This window comes from Pristiophorus japonicus, chromosome 2 (assembly GCF_044704955.1).
Source record: "Pristiophorus japonicus isolate sPriJap1 chromosome 2, sPriJap1.hap1, whole genome shotgun sequence".
Taxonomy (NCBI): domain Eukaryota; kingdom Metazoa; phylum Chordata; class Chondrichthyes; family Pristiophoridae; genus Pristiophorus; species Pristiophorus japonicus.
The window spans coordinates 160,698,107-160,717,773 of NC_091978.1; the positions used below are offsets into that span (position 1 = coordinate 160,698,107).

General features: G+C 43.5%; 1 protein-coding gene across 4 annotated transcripts in view; it reads right to left on the bottom strand.

The window, feature by feature from the left end:
- Positions 1-19,667, bottom strand: part of LOC139242021 (phospholipid-transporting ATPase VD-like) — a 277,618-nt gene that overhangs the window by 63,780 nt on the left and 194,171 nt on the right. For all 4 annotated transcript variants that reach the window (XM_070870156.1, XM_070870149.1, XM_070870165.1 and 1 more), the window contains one exon: positions 832-1,135. In XM_070870156.1, coding sequence (XP_070726257.1) covers positions 832-1,135 — 304 coding nt within the window. The remainder of the gene's footprint in view (positions 1-831; positions 1,136-19,667) is intronic.

Consider the following 19,667-nt stretch of genomic DNA (forward strand, 5'->3'; position numbering starts at 1 on the left):
TTTTCCAATATGGATATTGAAAATATAAAGGGTGGATTTCCCACCAAGTGGACTTGGGGCAGCTGGCCAACAGAATGTCCCACCGGGAGGCCCATTCCAATTTGGGTGCCGGATGACATTAGTATCATCAGAGATCGAGCGCCTCAGGGCAATTAGGTGCTGGATCATTGGCTACCATTTTTGAGGCACTGCTGCCCTGTTTCCGCCAGCTGGAATGCTTGAAAATGAACCCCACAAATGTCTCAAATAGAATTGCGAGCAGAATACTATACCTTTAGTCACACATGATGGAGATGTGGAACTCACTACCACAAGGAGTAGTTGAGGCGACTAGCATAGTTGCATTTAAGGGGAAGCTAGATACACACACGAGGGAGAAAGGAATACAAGGCTATGTTGATTGGGTTAGATGAAGGGTGGGAGGAGGCTTGTGTGGAGCATAAACATCAGCATGGAGCTGCTGGGCCGAATGGCCTGTTTCTGTGCTGTAAATATTATGTAACTACATATAACTATAGTGGTGGTTGTAGAATCCTCAATTAATACATTATGTAGAATTGATTTTAAATTTTATTATATAGAGGGAGGGGGGGCAAGAGGAACAAAGTGTGACTTTCTCCTCACTCCCTTTGGGGAAGTGCCTGCTCCCATGATTTATCCAAGATATTACAGTGTGGAAATTTTGCATTTGACCCTGCACCTCTCTTACACCATGCTACATTACATCCACCAAACACTGTTGTCTTTTAAATATGTTTTAGAACAGTTACTAAAACAAACGACAGTTACTCAAGGCAGATAACTCAGGGGATTTCCAAGACACTTATTTACCTATTGCTAAAGTCATGACTTTCAGCTTATCCCGCACTAGATGGACCACTTTACTCTTCTGCAATGGTGTCGATCGGCAGCATATAACAGCACGGCATTGTTTAGTAAGTTCCAGAAATGCAACTTGCAGACTTTCATGCATCGCAAATTCTAAAGTCTTTCCATCAATTACCAGACCAATATGAGGCTCAGCCCCACCAGATGAAGAGGTTGGAAGTAGGTCGACACCACGACTGTTCCTTTCAGCAGTAGTCTGTTCTGTGATATCTGCCATAATTTTACTAATCAAGTCTTCACATGCTTCCTGTAATGAGAAGAACAGATGAGCATCAGAGTCCCAGGCTACACTTTCCACTAGGTGGCCATCGCCCCAAAAAATGGGCCTTGTTCCAGCAATGTAGGACGTCTCAGCCTTACTGATCACTGGAACATGGCCCATTTTTTTGGGGGGGGCTTTTCCACTTGGCCTTAGGCTGGCGATGTGGAATGGGCGATCTTAAAATTCGGCGATATCACGTTTGCCCACCGAACGTGGAAGGCAAAAGCTTCCCTCGCAACGGGCTTCTGCACATGTGTGGGATTTTTTTTCCGGCCGACTGGCTTTCCCGTGTTTCAGGAGGTCAGGGGTCATCCTGCGCAGAAGGCACAGGGAGAGGCAGAGAGAGAGAGAGAGAGAGGAGAGAGAGAGAGAGAGGAGAGAGAGAGAGAAAAGGAAGCCAGAGATCAGAGGGAATGCTTAAATTAAAAATAATAGCAAAAATGTCATTAGAAGGAGAATCGGAGAGGAAAAGGGCAAAGCCTTTCAGTGAGGAAGCCAATGAGGTCCTTGTTAACGAGGTGCATTCTAGGTGGGCTGATTTGACTCTGGGTGTGCATGGGAAACCACCACCCCGTGTATACCGAAAGATATGACGAGAGATTGCAGATGTCGTCTCGTCTGCCTCCCATGAGGCGAGGAGGGAAGACCAGTGTAGGAAATGTTGGAATAGCTTGGTCGCCGCAGCAAGAATAAGTTGCATTTTATATTTTATATTTAATATTTTACTGAAGCATGCAAATTTTTATTAGAACGAATCTCCTGCATTGAATTTAAGATTGTCATTCATAAATGTATTATGTAAACCATGTTAAGATCCTGACAGTGCTCTGAACCAGCAACATGTAACATTTTAAACTGTTGTGACCTCAAGATATTACCTAGACAATTAGCTTATGCCAAGCTATGTTCTTTTCTCATTTGCAGAAGAAGGTATTTATCAACCGTGCCGAGCAAAGACAGACGGGGGGCGGCTCTGCTCAGCTGCAGCCACTAGCTGAGATTGAGGAGCGGCTGCCGCGCTGGTTGGCCATGAGGGCCGTTCGGCCACCACCCGTGGTCTGGCCAAACCCAGCCATGCGTCTCGTGAGTAAAGTGCAATATGTCAGACAGTATTAAAAACAGTATTAAAAACTCAAATAAGTAATTGATCTAATGTCCTGTAATAATAATGTAATATGCAATTTACTTGTAATGTACTTATGATATACTAATGATGTCATGCATGCATGTATGTATGCAGCCCCTTGTGAATAAGAAGCAGAGGATGCAGCTGCTGCAGCTTTTTGGGGTAGTGAAAAGTATTGATATGTAACGTCTCTTGGTAATGTTCACCGCTATGTTCTAATAAGCTCTGTACAAATATATGTGTTTTTAAGGTCAACTTGATACGATGGTGCACATCGAGCCAGCACCAGCAGTATCACCGACACCCTCGGAGGAGGAAGAGGAGCAACAGGAGGAACAGGAGCACTTTCCTCACCTCGAGGAGGAGGAGGAGGACGACGACGACGAGCTGGAGCTCCTGCACAAGCCGTAAACTGTTGTGGGGGGGGAGAGGGGGGATGAACCTGTGGTCATCTCCATTGAGAGGAAAGAGGCACCGGGACCAAGCGGAATGCAGCCGGTAACACCAAGGCGCATCATATTGCACACGCCGACCCCACAGAAGTCAGGGCAGCGAGATGAGCAATGTGATGCGCCTACCTCAGACGGGCAGATGGGGTGCTTGATCTCCATGTGCAGGGAGGCGGTCGCGATAGGTCGGGAGCATATCCAGGGTTTCCATCAGTTCTCCACGAGCTTCTCCAACTGGTCTGTCATGCAAACGGAATTAGCACGGCAGACCTTGGAGGGGATCAGAGAACAGACCGCCGCAACCAATGCCTTTCGACATGCATTGCTGGCTGGACACGGCGCTGCACCCCAAGGTGTCGTGTTGGTTCAAAGCGAGTACGGAGGGTACAGTTCCTCTTGACTCGGAAGACGAACAGCATGCTTATTCATCTTCCACTCCGATACCTCCACCACGGAAGTCTTGCCGTTGCCCGCTGTACGCCAGCTTCGTCTCGGTCTACGGGACCAAAACGGGCAGGTGGTGTTAAAACACGGGGTGATAAAGGACATGGAGGGAAACGTGGCTGCAGGTAGGAAGAGTGGTTGTTTTTTCAATCTAAAATTTTACATTGTTTGTACGTTCATTGTTGTTTGGGGTGGGGGGAGGGGAGGCGGAAAGGGGGAGGATGTTGATAAAATAATTTGTAAAAATCGTTTATAAATAAAAAATTTTACTGGTTTAAACAATTGTTGTGCATTCTCTTATAGTTCAGTTAGCATAACATTTAAACAATTGTTCTGCAGTTGTTGTGCTTTCTCCTGTTATAACATAAGTTAAGCATTACTGCAAATGCCAGGCCAGTGCAGGCAAGGCAAAAACGTAAATCAACGCAAATGGAACTTTTGTTTAATCGTAACTCTAACTGTAAATGTGACTATCCCCAATGTAAGTTCATGCAAAGTGTTCATAAATGAGCTGCTAACGCATCAGCTTAGCAGCCGCGTAACCGCCAGTGGGTACTGGTCTTCTTGGGGGTGGGGGGGGGGGTTGGCAGGGAACCATGGCTAGATCGCCAGGCTGATTGTCCTCACCTAGGTCCTCACCAGCCACATCTACCTCCACCTGCTCCTCACCGGCTGGCTGTTCTGTCTCCCCTCCTTCTGGAGGTGGACCTGCAGCCCCATCTGGCATTAGTTGTCCTCTCCTTATAGCTCGGTTATGCAGCATGCAACACACCACAATAAACTCAGCGACCTGGTCAGGGTGGTACTGTAAGCTGCCACCAGAATGGTCCAGGCATCTGAAGCGCTGCTTTAGGGCTTCAATTGTCTTTTCAACGATGTTGTGTGTCGCTATGTGGCTTTCATTGTAACGTTTCTCTGCTTCAGTGACAGGATTACGCAGTGGGGTCATTATACCCCAGCATCCAACCGTGACCTTCTGGCTGATTGACAAACAGGTCAGGGATTGCATGCTCACCTAGGATGTGCGCATCATGGATTTACTGTCATGATTATTTGGTTGTGGTCGACAACAAGCTGCACATTCAGTGAGTGGAATCCTTTTCTGTTACGAAACACCTCCGCGTTCTTTAAAGGGGCTTTCAGGGCAATGTGCGTGCAGTCTATTTGCTCCCTGGGGGAAGTCTGCTATTCTCGAGAAACCCAACGCTCTCTCGGTCTGTGCCTCCCTGTTCATAGGGAGGCTTATAAAGTCCATCCTGCGAGCATAAGGGGCTTCAGTCACCTGCCGAATGCAGCAGTGTGTGGCGTGCTGAGAGATATGACAGATGTGGCCAGGTGAAGTCTGAAAGGATCCCGATGCGTAGAAGGATAAGGCTGCAGTAACCTTCACCTCAACGGACAGTGCGGTTCTGATGGTGCTAGACGGCTGCAAATCCCCCTTGACGAGCTCGCAAATCTCATCGATGGCCTCTGTCCGGAAGCGCAGCCTCCTTAGACACGCGTTTTCAAACAAGTTGAGGTATGATTGCGTTTCTTTGTACCTTCGTTGGCTGTATGCTCACCTCCTCTGTCTCCTCTGTCTATGTCTGCACATTACTCTGCCACCTCTTCGATTGATCCTTTCAGAAACCAACTTGTGAGCAGTTACGAGTAACGGCGCAGAAAGCATAGGCCCCATCACTATCAATAATTATTTTCACTTGCTATAAATGCACTTTTCACTCAAACATGCCTAATTTATTAAACCACTCTCTCTATACAAGCCTCAGTCAAACACTGTATACCAATCTCAGTCGATTATACTCTCTCTATTCCAGCCCCAGTCTAACACTAGGCCCCATCACTTTCAATAATTATTTTCACTTGCTATAAATGTAGTTTTCGCAAAAAAAATGGCTAATTCACTAGGCTACTATTAGTAAAATTAAATATAAGTAATAATCTGAGTAGATCTATCTATACAGGATTCTACGTGGCCCGCCCATTGGAGCTGATTGAGCATGTCAATGGTTCGATGCTGGGGATGTTGGCCTGAGAGCGAACACTGACATTGGTACGCCTATTTTGCCAATGGATTTGCAGGATTTTGCGGAGGCAGCGTTGGTGGTACTTCTACAGTGCTTTGAGGTGGCTACTGTACAATGTCCATGTCTCTGAAGCATAAAGATAACTTGTTGCAAATCGCCACTAGACATGACTAAATGACAATAAGTGTAGATATATGTGTCGCAATCACATTTAGGATTTTAGAAAAATTCAGTAATTTCTACAAAAGCTAAAAGCATTCTAATTATTATAGATTATATAAATTCTATTTACCGATAAGTAACTATTTTCTTGTTTTTCTGTATTTCTTTACATTATAAAATATTATTAAAATATAGAAAGAGTAAAAACAGAAAGTAAGCAATATAAACACAAATAGACAAAAAAACTGCAGTAGGTGGAAAACAAACAAAAACAGAAAATGTTGATAACACTCAGCATGTCAAGCAGAACTATGGAGAGAATAGATAAGTTGATATTTCAGGTGTGTACCCCCTCAGAATTGGATGATATTACAGATAAACAGCATAAAGGAACAGAATAAAAGGAGGGGGGGGGGGGGGGGAAGAGCACAGAAGACATACGTACACGTAGAAAAAATAGAATGATCTGTTCAGAGCTTGAGTGGAAAACAGGAGATGGTTATATAGCAGAAGTGATATTTTATAAGCACAAATATGCTTTGAGGATTCAAATCAGCTACAAGAGCGCAGCGAGAAGGCAGCATCACAGTACATCTCAGTCCTGACCACCAGGGGTTGCCCTACATTGCACTTGGAAATTATCCTGCCATTTTCTTACAGCTCAGCCACCCCCAGTAATGTCAGCCCAAGACACTCATCTGATCAGGAAAAGAGGGCTAAACTTTCCACTTTCAGGCTAAGGCCGAAAAAAATGGGCATTGTTCCAGCGATGCGGAACCTATCGCCCGTGCTGATCGCTGGCTCAAGGCCCATTTTTTTTTTGCGATTTTCCACTCAGCCTTAGCCCAGTGATGTCAAATGGGCGATGTCATTTCTCGGCGATCTCCTGATCGCCCAAAGAAAACGGAAGTGAATGAAAAAAAAAGCTTCCCAAGCAACGCATTACTGCGCATATGCAGGTTGATTTTTTTTTTTCAGGTTGATGCTTCTTCCCACATTTTGAGAGGTCAAGGGTCTTCACACATGCTCAGAAGCTCTGGGTGGGTCTGGGAGAGAGAGAGAGAGAGGAGAAAGGAAGCAGGTCAGAAAGTCTTATCCAAATTACAGATAAATTTAAAGAATGGAGGGAGGTGCAGGAAAGAGAAGGGCCAAACCCTTCAGCGAAGAGGCAAATGAGGCCTTCGTAAATGCTGTCAGCTCCAGGTGGGAGGATCTGACACGGGGGTCGGCAGGGGAAACCTCCACCCCGTGCATATCGCAGGAATTGGTCCAAAATAGCCGACGTAGTCACATCGGCCTCCAATGAAACGCGCACACCGGACCAGCGCCGCAAACGGTGGAACAGCCTACTGGCAGCTGCGAGAGTATGAAATTTATATTTATGTATTATTTAATGATCTAACTAGTAACTAGAATCTGCAATGTTATTGGGTTACATTTAAACATAACTAAATTTTATGCAACCCAGCATAAAGTTAAATGTTCACTTGTTATCATTACTTAACTGTTCCCTTTCCATTCTTTCTGAAATGGTCACTTGTTGGCATGACTGAAATGGTCACTTGTTATCATCACTGTAATGGTATCTTGTTATCATCACTGAGATGGTCACTTGTTGTTATGACTGAAATGGTCACTTGTTATCACTGTAATGTTCACTTGTTATCATCACTGAAATGGTCACTTGTTGCCATCACTGAAATGGTCACTTGTTGGCATGACTGAAATGGTCACTTGTTATCATCACTGAGATGATCACTTGTTGTCATGACTGAAATGGTCACTTGTTGTTATGACTGAAATGGTCAATTGTTATCATAACTGAAATGGTCAATTGTTAGCGTGACTGAAATGGCCACTTGTTATTGTGACTGAAATGGTCACTTGTTCTGTAAAATGTTCATTTCTTCTTCTTGAAACGTTTTGGGGATTTTGAGGGAAGGGTGGATTGGTGCGGGGGGGTGGGAGGTTGGAGGGAGGGTGTTGTTCATTAGTTCTTTGTTTATTAATAAAAAAAAATTCTACAACTTTTGTACCTTCTCTCTTATTTACATAAGTTTTACAATGTACAGTTCTTCTTGCAGATTTGTTTGTTTATTCTGTTTCCCCATGGAATATCATTAAATAACTTCACTATGTAAAAGTTATTTAATAAATAATTCCAATATATGCATAAATAAGGTGATAATACCTATTTATATTCCCTGTCCCAAATTTCTGAGTACAATTTGCATCAATTTTACTCTCTAAATAACTCAGAACAATTCTCCACCCTTCCTCAGAGGCTAAAAATGGCATTCGTAGTGCCCATTTCTCTCTCTAAGGCCCTGAAAAAGCAACTATTTTTGAGCACTCATTTGGGCCTTGCATCGGCTAAGTGCTGAAACTTGTGATGGGCCTTGTGTGGGCGATCATCTCAGCGATCAAAGTGGAAACTTGGGGGCCTATTTTTCCGGCGATATTTTGGGGCTAGTTTCCACTTTTTGCTCAAAATGGGCGATAGAGGTCCGTTTTGGGCCATAGATGGGCGATGTGAAGTGGAAAGTCTAGCTCCCAGTACCTTGCTCAGCCCACCTTTTCCACAAGCAATAACAGCCTATTAAACAGCAGAGCCAAAACATTGACGTGCCCAATTAACATTTTAGACTGAATACATTATTTCCTAAAGATTTTATGCATTTTTTTCTGCTCATCAAGAGCGAGGATCAGGAATTAAAAAGAGAAATTAAAAATGCAAGTATAATGCTAATAAAGAACCATATTTCAATCATTAAAACTGCCAGAAACTTGAGGCTTTTTCTTATCTTCTGAATGAAGTAAAATTCCATTCTTTGTTTCCTGGAAGAAAATTCTGAACTTGCTCCAAATCAGAAAGGTTATTATTAACATATATTGTGCCAAATCAGGAAAGGCTCAAAACAAGTAATCACGTCAATCAATGAGCGTGGCTTTGGTACATTTTGTTACTATTTTGCTTAAAGACAGACTGTGATTTATCGGATTTTTGACTCATAACCTTGGTAATTAAACTGTTTTGAAAAAACAGGATCACCATATGCCCAGTGTACAGGAGCCAAACATTTTGGATTGTCATCTACATTTAATCATTTTTCCTTCATTTTGTTCAGTCACTCTATAAACAAAGGCAAATACAATCAAAACAAAAAGAGTGGAAGAGTTGATCATGCTGCACCTGGTGCAATAGATTTTAATTCCCATTTATAATTGCACTATATTCGGTTAGTTTTGTCCAACGAAGGGGTACTTTCATTTTGTTGACCATATATACGCACAGAAACAAAATTAAAAAGTGCTTCATTTCAAATAAAGATGAAACATACTCCCTATTCCAGAGAACTCAAGGAGGTGGCCTTGGAAATAGCAGATGCATTGACAGTCATTTTCCAACATTCCATAGACTCTGGATCAGTTCCTATGGAGTGGAGGGTAGCCAATGTAACCCCACTTTTTAAAAAAGGAGGGAGAGAGAAAACAGGGAATTATAGACCGGTCAGCCTCACATCAGTAGTGGGTAAAATGATGGAATCAATTATTAAGGATGTCATAGCAGCGCATTTGGAAAGAGGTGACATGATAGGTCCAAGTCAGCATGGATTTGTGAAAGGGAAATCATGCTTGACAAATCTTCTGGAATTTTTTGAGGATGTTTCCAGTAGAGTGGACAAGGGAGAACCAGTTGATGAGGTGTATTTGGACTTTCAGAAGGTTTTCGACAAGGTCCCACACAAGAGATTAACGTGCAAAGTTAAAGCACATGGGATTGGGGGTAGTGTGCTGATGTGGATTGAGAACTGGTTGGCAGACAGGAAGCAAAGAGTAGGAGTAAGTGGGTACTTTTCAGAATGGCAGGCAGTGACTAGTGGGGTACCGCAAGGTTCTGTGCTGGGGCCCCAGATGTTTACATTGTACATTAATGATTTAGACGAGGGGATTAAATGTAGTATCTCCAAATTTGCGGATGACACTAAGTTGGGTGGCAGTGTGAGCTGCGAGGAGGATGCTATGATGCTGCAGAGTGACATGGATAGGTTAGGTGAGTGGGCAAATGCATGGCAGATGAAGTATAATGTGGATAAATGTGAGGTTATCCACTTTGGTGGTAAAAACAGAGAGACAGACTATTATCTGAATGGTGACAGATTAGGAAAAGGGGAGGTGTAATGAGACCTGGGTGTCATGGTACATCAGTCATTGAAGGTTGGCATGCAGGTACAGCAGGCGGTTAAGAAGGCAAATGGCATGTTGGCCTTCATAGCGAGGGGATTTGAGTACAGGAGCAGGGATGTGTTACTACAGTTGTACAGGGCCTTGGTGAGGCCACACCTGGAGTCTTGTGTACAGTTTTGGTCTCCTAACTTGAGGAAGGACATTCTTGCTATTGAGGGAGTGCAGCGAAGGTTCACCAGACTGATTCCTGGGATGGCGGGACTGACATAGCAAGAAAGACTGGATCAACTGGGCTTGTATTCACTGGAGTTCAGAAGAATGAGAGGGGATCTCATAGAAACGTTTAAAATTCTGACGGGTTTAGACAGGTTAGATGCAGGAAGAATGTTCCCAATGTTGGGGAAGTCCAGAACCAGGGGTCACAGTCTAAGGATAAGGGGTAAGCCATTTAGGACCGAGATGAGGAGAAACTTCTTCACCCAGAGAGTGGTGAACCTGTGGAATTCACTACCACAGAAAGTTGTTGAGGCCAATTCACTAAATATATTCAAAAAGAAGTTAGATGTAGTCCTTACTAATAGGGGGATCAAGGGGTATGGCGAGAAAGCAGGAATGGGGTACTGAAGTTGCATGTTCAGCCATGAACTCATTGAACGGTGATGCAGGCTCGAAGGGCAGAATGGCCTACTCCTGCACCTATTTTCTATGTTTCTATGTTTCAATCAACAAGAGCACAAAATTGCACATTTAGGCCAAATTGATCAGAATCTTTAAAAAGTTTTTAAAATGACTGAATTGGGAGCAAATATGAATGCTTTCAAGTCTCTGGGCTCAATTTTCCCCAATTATCTGCGCTATTTTTTTGGCCTACACCGGTGTTTTTGGAGTAAATTAAAATCTCCAAGTTTCCGCAAAGTTTCTGCGCTAGCGTAATTTACTTAGATGGTATTTTTTTAGGCTACGATTTTTTTTTACCTCATTGGAACCTGCCACCCTTGCCAATTCTGGCCATTTAAGCAAGTTTGGCCAGCTCCAATTTACTCCAATTTTTCTTAGGACGGTGTATGTGACCACTCTGGAAAAACCTTCTGGGCAGTTAACAAAATCGGCGCAGGTTAAAAAATCAACACAGCTGATTCAGTTCCACAGCCCGGACAGCAGCAGCAGAGGGGGGGGGAGAGGAGAGAGGGAGGGAGGCCTTTCAGCCAGGGTTAGGGAGCGGCACCTGGCACCCAGAGGAGGGAGGCCCTTCTGCAGGGATAGGAGCGGCAACCAGCATCGGGAGGGGGGAGATCCTTCGGCCAGCACAGGAGCGGCACCCGGCACTGGGAGGCCGTTTGGCCAGGGTTAGGAGCGGCACCGGGTGTGGAGGGGGGCGGGAAATAGACTTTCGGCAGAAACACTTTAATAATTTAATGATGGAATGCTGCTGCTATGTGCAATGTGCTTGTGCAGGTTGCTGTGAGCTGGCCAGAATGTGTTGTATGTTTCACTTTCCAGCTTCAGCCCACAGTGTGTCCCTCATTACTCTGGCAACCCGATCTTTTTGGTGCAGATCTTAGGCTCCACCCCCAAAGTTAAAGGACAGACTATGCAGCGCCAAAATGAACATTTCAAACAGGGAAAGTTGGATGATTTTTTTTGCTGTAGTTGGGCCCCAAAAAAACGGGCATAACTCTTCAAGTACGCCAAAAAACGGCTTTGGGAAAAATTGAGCCCTTGGTTTCTATTCTATTCAGATAACCAGTGAACTGATCAGTAAATAAAATGCTGCCCGCATTTTATAGAAAAATGTAACTGCTGTAATGGCCCAATAACTCAAAGAGTTAATTATTTGACTCCAAAATAGAAGATTGTAAACTCAAATCCCTCCACTATCACTCCAACCAGCTGTTGTCACTAAGTTTAACCCTCAGCTATACTGCTCAAAGGGGCACAGCACAGATCAACACTGAGAAGGAAAAGCAAATACTCCATTCAGTAGGTGTTCCTCATCATTGATGGCAGTTATGGAGAAGTACATGCCCGTCCAACTCGCTAGTCACCCCCATCCCTACAAAATAAATAGTAGAGCAAGATACATAACAGGGTGAATACATAGAAAAAATCACTATCATGAAAAGGATCCCAAATTGGAAAAGTTAAAAACAAAATCTAAGCGAGTTAACAGCTATTGCAAATGAGCATGCACAGCTGTTCATTTAATGCCTAGAGATATTTTGTTTTGGTCTCTGGAGGTTTAGAGTGAAAGAACAACTCGACCCTAACCTTTATTTGAACACACTGAGAAATCACTTGCCATTTATTTCCATTTCCTTCTCTCCCAGCCTACATCCAACAGAACAAGATTGTTCCTATCAAAAGACAGTACATAGCTCACCTGTGTCGAAGAATTATGCGAATACAATTATTTACTTCTTCAACCAAAGTAGTGTTCGCTACCTAATTCAGGAACAGAGCTCCTGTTACAAACTGTAAACATGTCATATTATACATAAAATATGCAACACAGGGCATGTGTTTCATCAAAATCTTTCATGGGAATGTCATCCTTATGGGAAAACCCATTCTAATGCTTGTAGTACCAGTTGTGCCTGTAGGTGACACTGTGAGCAAAGTTTTCAAAGTCAATGGTGTCACACCTTGCCTGTCACAGTTTCACCCAGCCTGATATCTACACAGTAGGTATAATTGTACTGGTGGTCTTTCAAATTCAAATTCTAAGTCCTTCTATAAAAGGTAAAGTTAAGTTCCAATATTTGGGAATTTGTCACCTCCAGATAGTGCCAACATGCCTGCACCCTAATATCTTTTTACCCCAGCATAGAAATCGACAACTTTCTTTACTGCACCTCTCACCTCCATCACTAGACATCTCATCTCAACCAAGTCGCACCCTAGGAACACACTCCAGCATAAAAATACCAATTCTCCTCAGAGGTTATGCCTCGACATACCGCTACTGTCTCGGTGCCATCACACACCAAAACGCTCTCTCTCCCTACTGTAAACAATTTCAGGTTCTGCTTAGAAGGAAGGCTTGTTCTGACCTTCCTCCGCCCCGCCCAAGTGAAGCAGAATTAGGGATCCTGGCAGGAGGGAAGCCTGCTCCACTGTAACCGTCGCCCAGCCCCCCGCCCTCACAAAGAGCATTTTTGGGTTGTGTTGATAAAGGGAGAGGCAGTTAACACACCCCTGATCAGGGAGGCAAAGGCTACACCCTCCCCTCCTTCAAAAATGTCTACTGGTGGTTGGAAGGATCAGCCTCCTCCTCTCCCCTCAGGTTTATACCTAGGCTGCCACTTCCCACTGAAATAATTGCTCTATCTGTTTCCTTCGCTCCACCTGCCTGCTGCCCCTTCCCTATCCTTTCTTCTCTCTCCCACTCTCTCTTATTATCTCACCAGAATGTTACCAGGACTCCAAGGGTTCGATTATGAGGCGAGATTACAAAAACTGAATTCGTATTCTTGGATTATTGAGATTTTTTTGATTGCTGTTTTTAGGATTTTGAAAGGAACTGATAGGATATACAGAGAGAAACTTTTCCCACTGGTGTGGGGGTCGAGAAGGAGGCATAACCTTAAAATCAGAGCCAGGCCATTCAGGAGAGAAATTAACAAACATTTCTCCATGCAAAGTTTGGAAGAAGTATGGAACTCTCTCCTACAAAAAGCAGTATGTGCTAAGTCAATTAATAATTTTAAACCTGAGATCGATAGATTTTTGCTAGCCATGCTTCAATACTGCACTTGGTCTTGACTCTGTGTGTAGGATGTCACAGCAGATCTACTAGGCTATATATTCATCTAATCATAGAATCATAGAAATCTAAGGCCTCAGAAGGAGACCATTTGGCCCATCACGTGTATGCCGGCCTAATCCCATTTCCAGCTCTTGGTCCGTAGCCCTGAAGGTTACAGCACTTCAAGTGCATATTCAAGTACTTTTTAAATGTGATGAGGGTTTCCGCCTCTACCACCCTTTCAGGCAGTGCGTTTCAGACCCCCACACCCTCTGGGTGAAAATAGTTCTCAACTTCCCTCTAATCCTTCTACCAATTACTTTAAATCTATGCCCCCTGGTTATTGATCTCTCTGCTAGGGGGAAATAGGTCCTTCCTATCCACTCTATCCAGGCCCCTCATAATTTTATGCACCTCAATAAGGTCTCCCCTCAGCCTTCTCTGTTCCAAAGAAAACAATCCCAGCCTATCCAATCTTTCTTCATAGCTAAAATTCTCTCGTCCTGGCAACATCCATGTAAATCTCCTCTGTGCCCTCTCTAGTGCAGTCACATCTTTCCTGTAATGTGGTGGCCAGAACTGTACACAGTACTCTAGCTGTCACCTAACTAGAGTTTTATACCTGTCCTGCTAACTTCAGGGATCTGTGGTCATGCACTCCAAGGTCTCTCTGTTGCTCTAAACTTCTCAGTACCCAACCATTTATTGTGTCTTCCCTTGCCTTGTTATCCCTCCTCAAATGAATTACCTCACACTTCTCTGGATTGAATTCCATTTGTCACATTTCTGCCCACTTGGCCCTATTCAAGAAAGGATGGAGACAGAAAGCAGGAAATTATAGGCCAGTAAGTCTAACATCTGTCATTGGGTAAATGCTGGAATCCATTATTAAGGAAGTAGTAGCATTTAGAAAATCAGAATATAATCAAGCAGAGTCAGCATGGTTTTATGAATTTATTAGTGTTTGACAAATTTATTAGAGTTCTTTGAGGATGTAACAAGCAGGGTGGATAAAGGGGAACTAGTATATGCAGTGTATTTGGATTTCCAAAAGGCATTCGATAAGGTGCCACATCGAAGGTGTTGGGGATAATATATTAGCATGGGTAGAGAATTGGCTAATTAACAGAAAACAGAGATGTGGGATAAATGGGTAATTTTCAGGATGGCAACTGTAACTAGTGGGGTGCCACAGGGACCAGTGCTGGGGCCTCAACTACTTACAATCTATATTAATGACTTGGATGAAGGGACCGAGTGTATTATAGTCAAATTTGCGGACGATACAAAAATAGGTAGGAAAGCAAGCTGTGAGGAGGACACAAAGAGTCTGCAAAGGGATATAGATCGGTTAAGTGAATGGGCAAAAATGTGGCAGATGGAGTATAATGTGAGGTTATCCACTTTGGTAGTAAGATTATAAAAGCAAAATATTATATAAATGGAGAGAGACTACAGAATACTGCGGTACAGAGGGATCTGGGTGTCCTCAGACATGAAACACAAAAGGTGAATATGCAGATACAGCAAGTAATTAGGAAGGCAAATGGAATGTTGGCCTTTATTGCAAGGGGGATGGAGTATAAAAGTAGGGAAGTCTTGCTACAACTGTACAGGGTGTTGTTAACACCATACCTAGAGTACTGTGTACAGTTTTGGTCTCCTTATTTAAGGAAGGATATATTTGCATTGGAGGCAGTTCAGAGAAGGTTCCCTAGGTTGATTCCAGAGATGAAGGGGTTGTCTTATGAGGAAAGGTTGAGCAGGTTGGGCCTATACTCATTGGAGTTTAGAAGAATGAGAGATGATCTTATTGAAACATATAAGATTCTGAGGGGGCTTGACAGGGTAGATGCTGAGAGGATGTTTCCCCTTGTGGGGAATCTAGAACTAGGGGGCATGGTTTCAGAATAAGGGGTTGCCCATTTAAGACGAAGATGAGGAGGAATTTCTTCTCTCTGAATGTCGTGAATCTTTGGAATTCTCCATCCCAGAGAGCTGTGGAGGTTGAGTTATTGAATATATTCAAGACTGAGACAGATAGATTCTTGAACCATAGGAGAGTCAAGGCTTATGTGGAACAGACAGGAAAGTGGAGTTGAGGCCAAGATCAGATCAGCCATGATCTTAATGAATGGCGGAGCAGGCGTGAGGGGCCGTATGGCCTACTCCTGCTCTTACTCCAAATGTTCTTATTGGCCAGTCCATTGAGACCTTCCTACAGTTTACAGCTTTCTTCCTCACTGTCAACCACACAGCAGATTTTAGTATCATCTGCAAACTTCTTAACCATGCCCCCTACATTGAAGTCTAAATCATTGATATATACCACAAAAAGCAAAGAACCTAAGTATGGAGCCCTGTGGAACTCCACTGGAAACAGAGTTCCGATCACAAAAACACCCAGTGTTCATTACCCTTTGCTTCCTGCCACTGAGCCAAATTTGGATCCAACTTACCACTTTCTCTTGGATTCCATGGGCTTTTACTTTTCTGATTACTCTGCCATGTGGGACCATGTCAAAAGCTTTGCTAAAATCCATGCAGACTACATCAAACCTCCTCAAAAAATTCAAATCAAGTTAGTCAGAAACAAATCCATGTTGACTGTCCTTGATTAATCCGTGACAATTAATACTGACCCCCAGAATTTTTTCCAATAATTTTCCCAACACTGACGTTAGGCTGACTGGTCTGTAATTACTCAGTCTATCCCTTATTCCCTTTTTAAACAATGGTACAACTTTGGAAGTCCTCCAGTACCAAACCTGTTGCCAGAGAGAATTGGAAAATGATGGTCAGAGCCTCTGCTATTTCCTTCCTTGCTTCTCCCAACAGCCTGGGATATATTTCATTCGGGCCTGATGAATTATCTACTTTCAAAAGGGAAGTGTATCCAGCTGCAGCTCCTAACAGACCGCAATGCGGTACTGGAGCTGCGCATGGATTCACTCTGGAGCATCCGCGATGCTAAGGATGTCGTGAATAGCACGTTTGGCGAGTTGGACACATCGCAGGTATAGGTTACAAAAGCAGATAGGGAATGGGTGACCATCAGGCAGAGCAGGAATAGGAAGGTAGTGCAGGGGTCCCCAGCGGTCATCTCCCTCCAAAACAGATATACCGTTTTGGGTACTGTTGGGGGAGATGGTCCATCAGGGGAAGGCAGCAGCAGCCAAATTCATGGCACCATGTGTGGCTCTGTTGCACAGGAGGGCAGGAAAAAGAGTGGGAGAGCTATGGTGGTAGGGGATTCTATTGTAAGGGGGATAGGCGTTTCTGCAGCCGCAATCGAGACTCCAGGATAGTATGTTGTCTCCCTGTTGCAAGGGTCAAGGATGTCTTGGAGCGTCTGCAGGGCTTTCTGGAGGGGGAGGGTGAACAGCCAGTTGTCGTGGTGCATATAGGTACCAACAATATAGGTAAAAAACGGGATGAGGTCCTAATAGCTGAATTTAGAGAGCTAGGAGTTAAATTAAAAAGTAGGACCTCAAAGGTAGTAATCTCAGGATTGCTACCAGTGCCACATGCTAGTCAGAGAAGAAATAGCAGGATAGTTAAGATGAATATGTGGCTTGAGGAATGGTGCAAGAGGGAGGGATTCAAATTCCTGGGACATTGGAACCAGTTCTGGGGGAGTTGGGACCAGTAAAAACCAGACGGTTTGCACCTGGGCAGGACCAGAACCAATGTCCTAGGGGCAGTGTTTGCTAGTGCTGTTGGGGAGGGTTTAAATTAATATGGCAGGGTGATGGGAATCTAAGCAGGGAGACAGAGGGAAGTAAAATGGGGTCAGAAGCAAAAAGTAGAAAGGAGAAAAGGAAAAATGGAGGGCAGAGAAATCAAAGGCAAAAATCAAAAAGGGCCACATTACAACATAATTCTAAAAGGTCAAAGAGTGTTAAAAAAACAAGCCTGAAGGCTTTGTGTCTCAATGCGAGGAGGATTCGTAATAAGGTGGATGAATTAACTGCACAGATAGCTGTTAACGGATATGATGTAATTGGGATTACGGAGACATGGCTCCAGGGTGACCAAGGCTGGGAACTCAACATCCAGGGGTATTCAATATTCAGGAAGGATAGACAGAAAGGAAAAGGAGGTGGGGTAGTGTTGCTGGTTAAAGAGGAGATTAACGCAATAGTAAGGAAGGACATTAACTTGAATGATGTGGAATCTGTATGGGTAGAGCTGCGGAACACCAAAGGGCAAAAAACGCGAGTGGGAGTTATGTACAGACCACCAAACAGTAATAGTGAGGTTGGGATGGCATCAAACAGGAAATTAGGTATTCGTACAATAAGGGTACAGCAGTTATCATGGGTGACTTTAATCTACATATAGATTGGGCTAACCAAACTGGTAGCAATATGGTGGAGGAGGATTTCCTGGAGTGTATAAGGGATGGTTTTCTAGACCAATATGACAAGGAACCAACTAGAGAGCTGGCCATCCTAGACTGGGTGTTGTGTAATGAGAAAGGATTAATTAGCAATCTTGTGGTGCGAGGTCCCTTGGGAAAGAGTGACCATAATATGGTAGAATTCTTCATTAAGATGGAGAGTGACACAGTTAATTCAGAGACTACGGTCCTGAACTTAAGGAAAGGTAACTTCGATGGTATGAGACGTGAATTGGCTAGGATAGACTGCCGAATGATACTTAAAGGGTTGATGGTGGATAGGCAATGGCAAACATTTAAAGATCACATGGATGAACTTCAGCAATTGTACATCCCTGTCTATGAGAATGTGAAAAAGGATTGCGAAAGTGGTAGATGGCTAGAGAAGGTAGCAAAAGGATGGAGATAGGGAATCATGGGTAAATGGCTGACCAAAGATGTCAAGCTGTGATAACTACAACGTCAGCACAAAAAGGGGTTACTCAGAGTTGTGGTCAAACACAAGTTACGCGAAAAAGCAAAAGTCAGACATGAGTCAGACGAGGGGCTGTTATATCCAGCCATGAAATAGGGAAATGCTATGAAAATCGAAACAATAAACACATCCCTGGAGCCCGCCCTATTTGGAGAGTTGTTAGCCTGCAATTGGGTATGCTATGGGCCATGAACTCATTGAATGGCGGTGCAGGCTAGAAGGGCTGAATGGCCTGCTCCTGCACCTATTTTCTATGTTTCTATGTTTTTCTATGAAATCGACCAATGATTGTATAAACTGAGTGTCACTCAAATGTGTTCTGCTGTAACAATGTATAAGTGTTGAGCTTTTGTACTGTTACGAGACTTGTCAGGAGAGAGGTGGACAGACTCGAATAGAGAGTGTTCCCTTTTATCTTGACAGGTCCCGGCCGGAGTATCTACAGAATAAAGGTCTTATGTTGCTAAGACTAAAAGTGTTCGTGTGTCAGTGAATTCGCTGAAACAGATTGAAGGGAAAAGAATCCAGTATCAACATCTAGAGTAAATAAAAAACGGGGAAGGTGGTTCAACCATGGCTAACAAGGGAAATTAAGGATAGTGTTAAATCCAAGGAAGAGGCATATAAATTGGCCAGAAAAAGCAGTAAACGTGAGGGCTGGGTGAAATTTAGAATTCAGCAGAGGAGGACAAAGGGTTTAATTAGGAGGGGGAAAATAGAGTGTGAGAGGAAGCTTGCAGGGAACATAAAAACTGACTGTAACAGCTTCTATAGATATCTGAAGAGAAAAAGATTAGTGAAAACAAACGTAGGTCCCTTGCAGTCAGATTCAGGTGAATTTATAATGGGGAACAAAGAAATGGCAGACCAGTTGAACAAATACTTTGGTTCTGTCTTCACGAAGGAAGACACAAATAACCTTCCGGAAATACTAAGGGACAGAGGGTCTAGCGAGAAGGAGGAACTGAAGGAAATCCTTATTAGTCAGGAAATTGTGTTAGGGAAATTGATGGGATTGAAGGCCGATAAATCCCCAGGGCTTGATAGTCTGCATCCCAGAGTACTTAAGGAAGTGGCCCTCGAAATAGTGGATGCATTGATGGTCATTTTCCAACATTCTATAGACTCTGTATCAGTTCCTATGGATTGGAGGGTAGCTAATGTAACCCCACTTTTTAAAAAAGGAGGGAGAGAGAAAATAGACAATTATAGACCAGTTAGCCTGACATCAGTGGTGGGGAAAATGTTGGAATCAATTATTAAAGATGTAATTGCAGTTCATTTGGAAAGCAGTGACAGGATCGGTCCAAGTCAGCATGGATTTATGAAAGGGAAATCATGTTTGACAAATCTTCTGGAGTTTTTTGAGGATGTAACTAGTAGAGTGGACAAGGGTGAACCAGTGGATGTAATGTATTTGGACTTTCAAAAGGCTTTTGACAAGGTCCCACACAATAGATTAATGTGCAAAATTAAAGCACATGGTATTGGGGGTAATG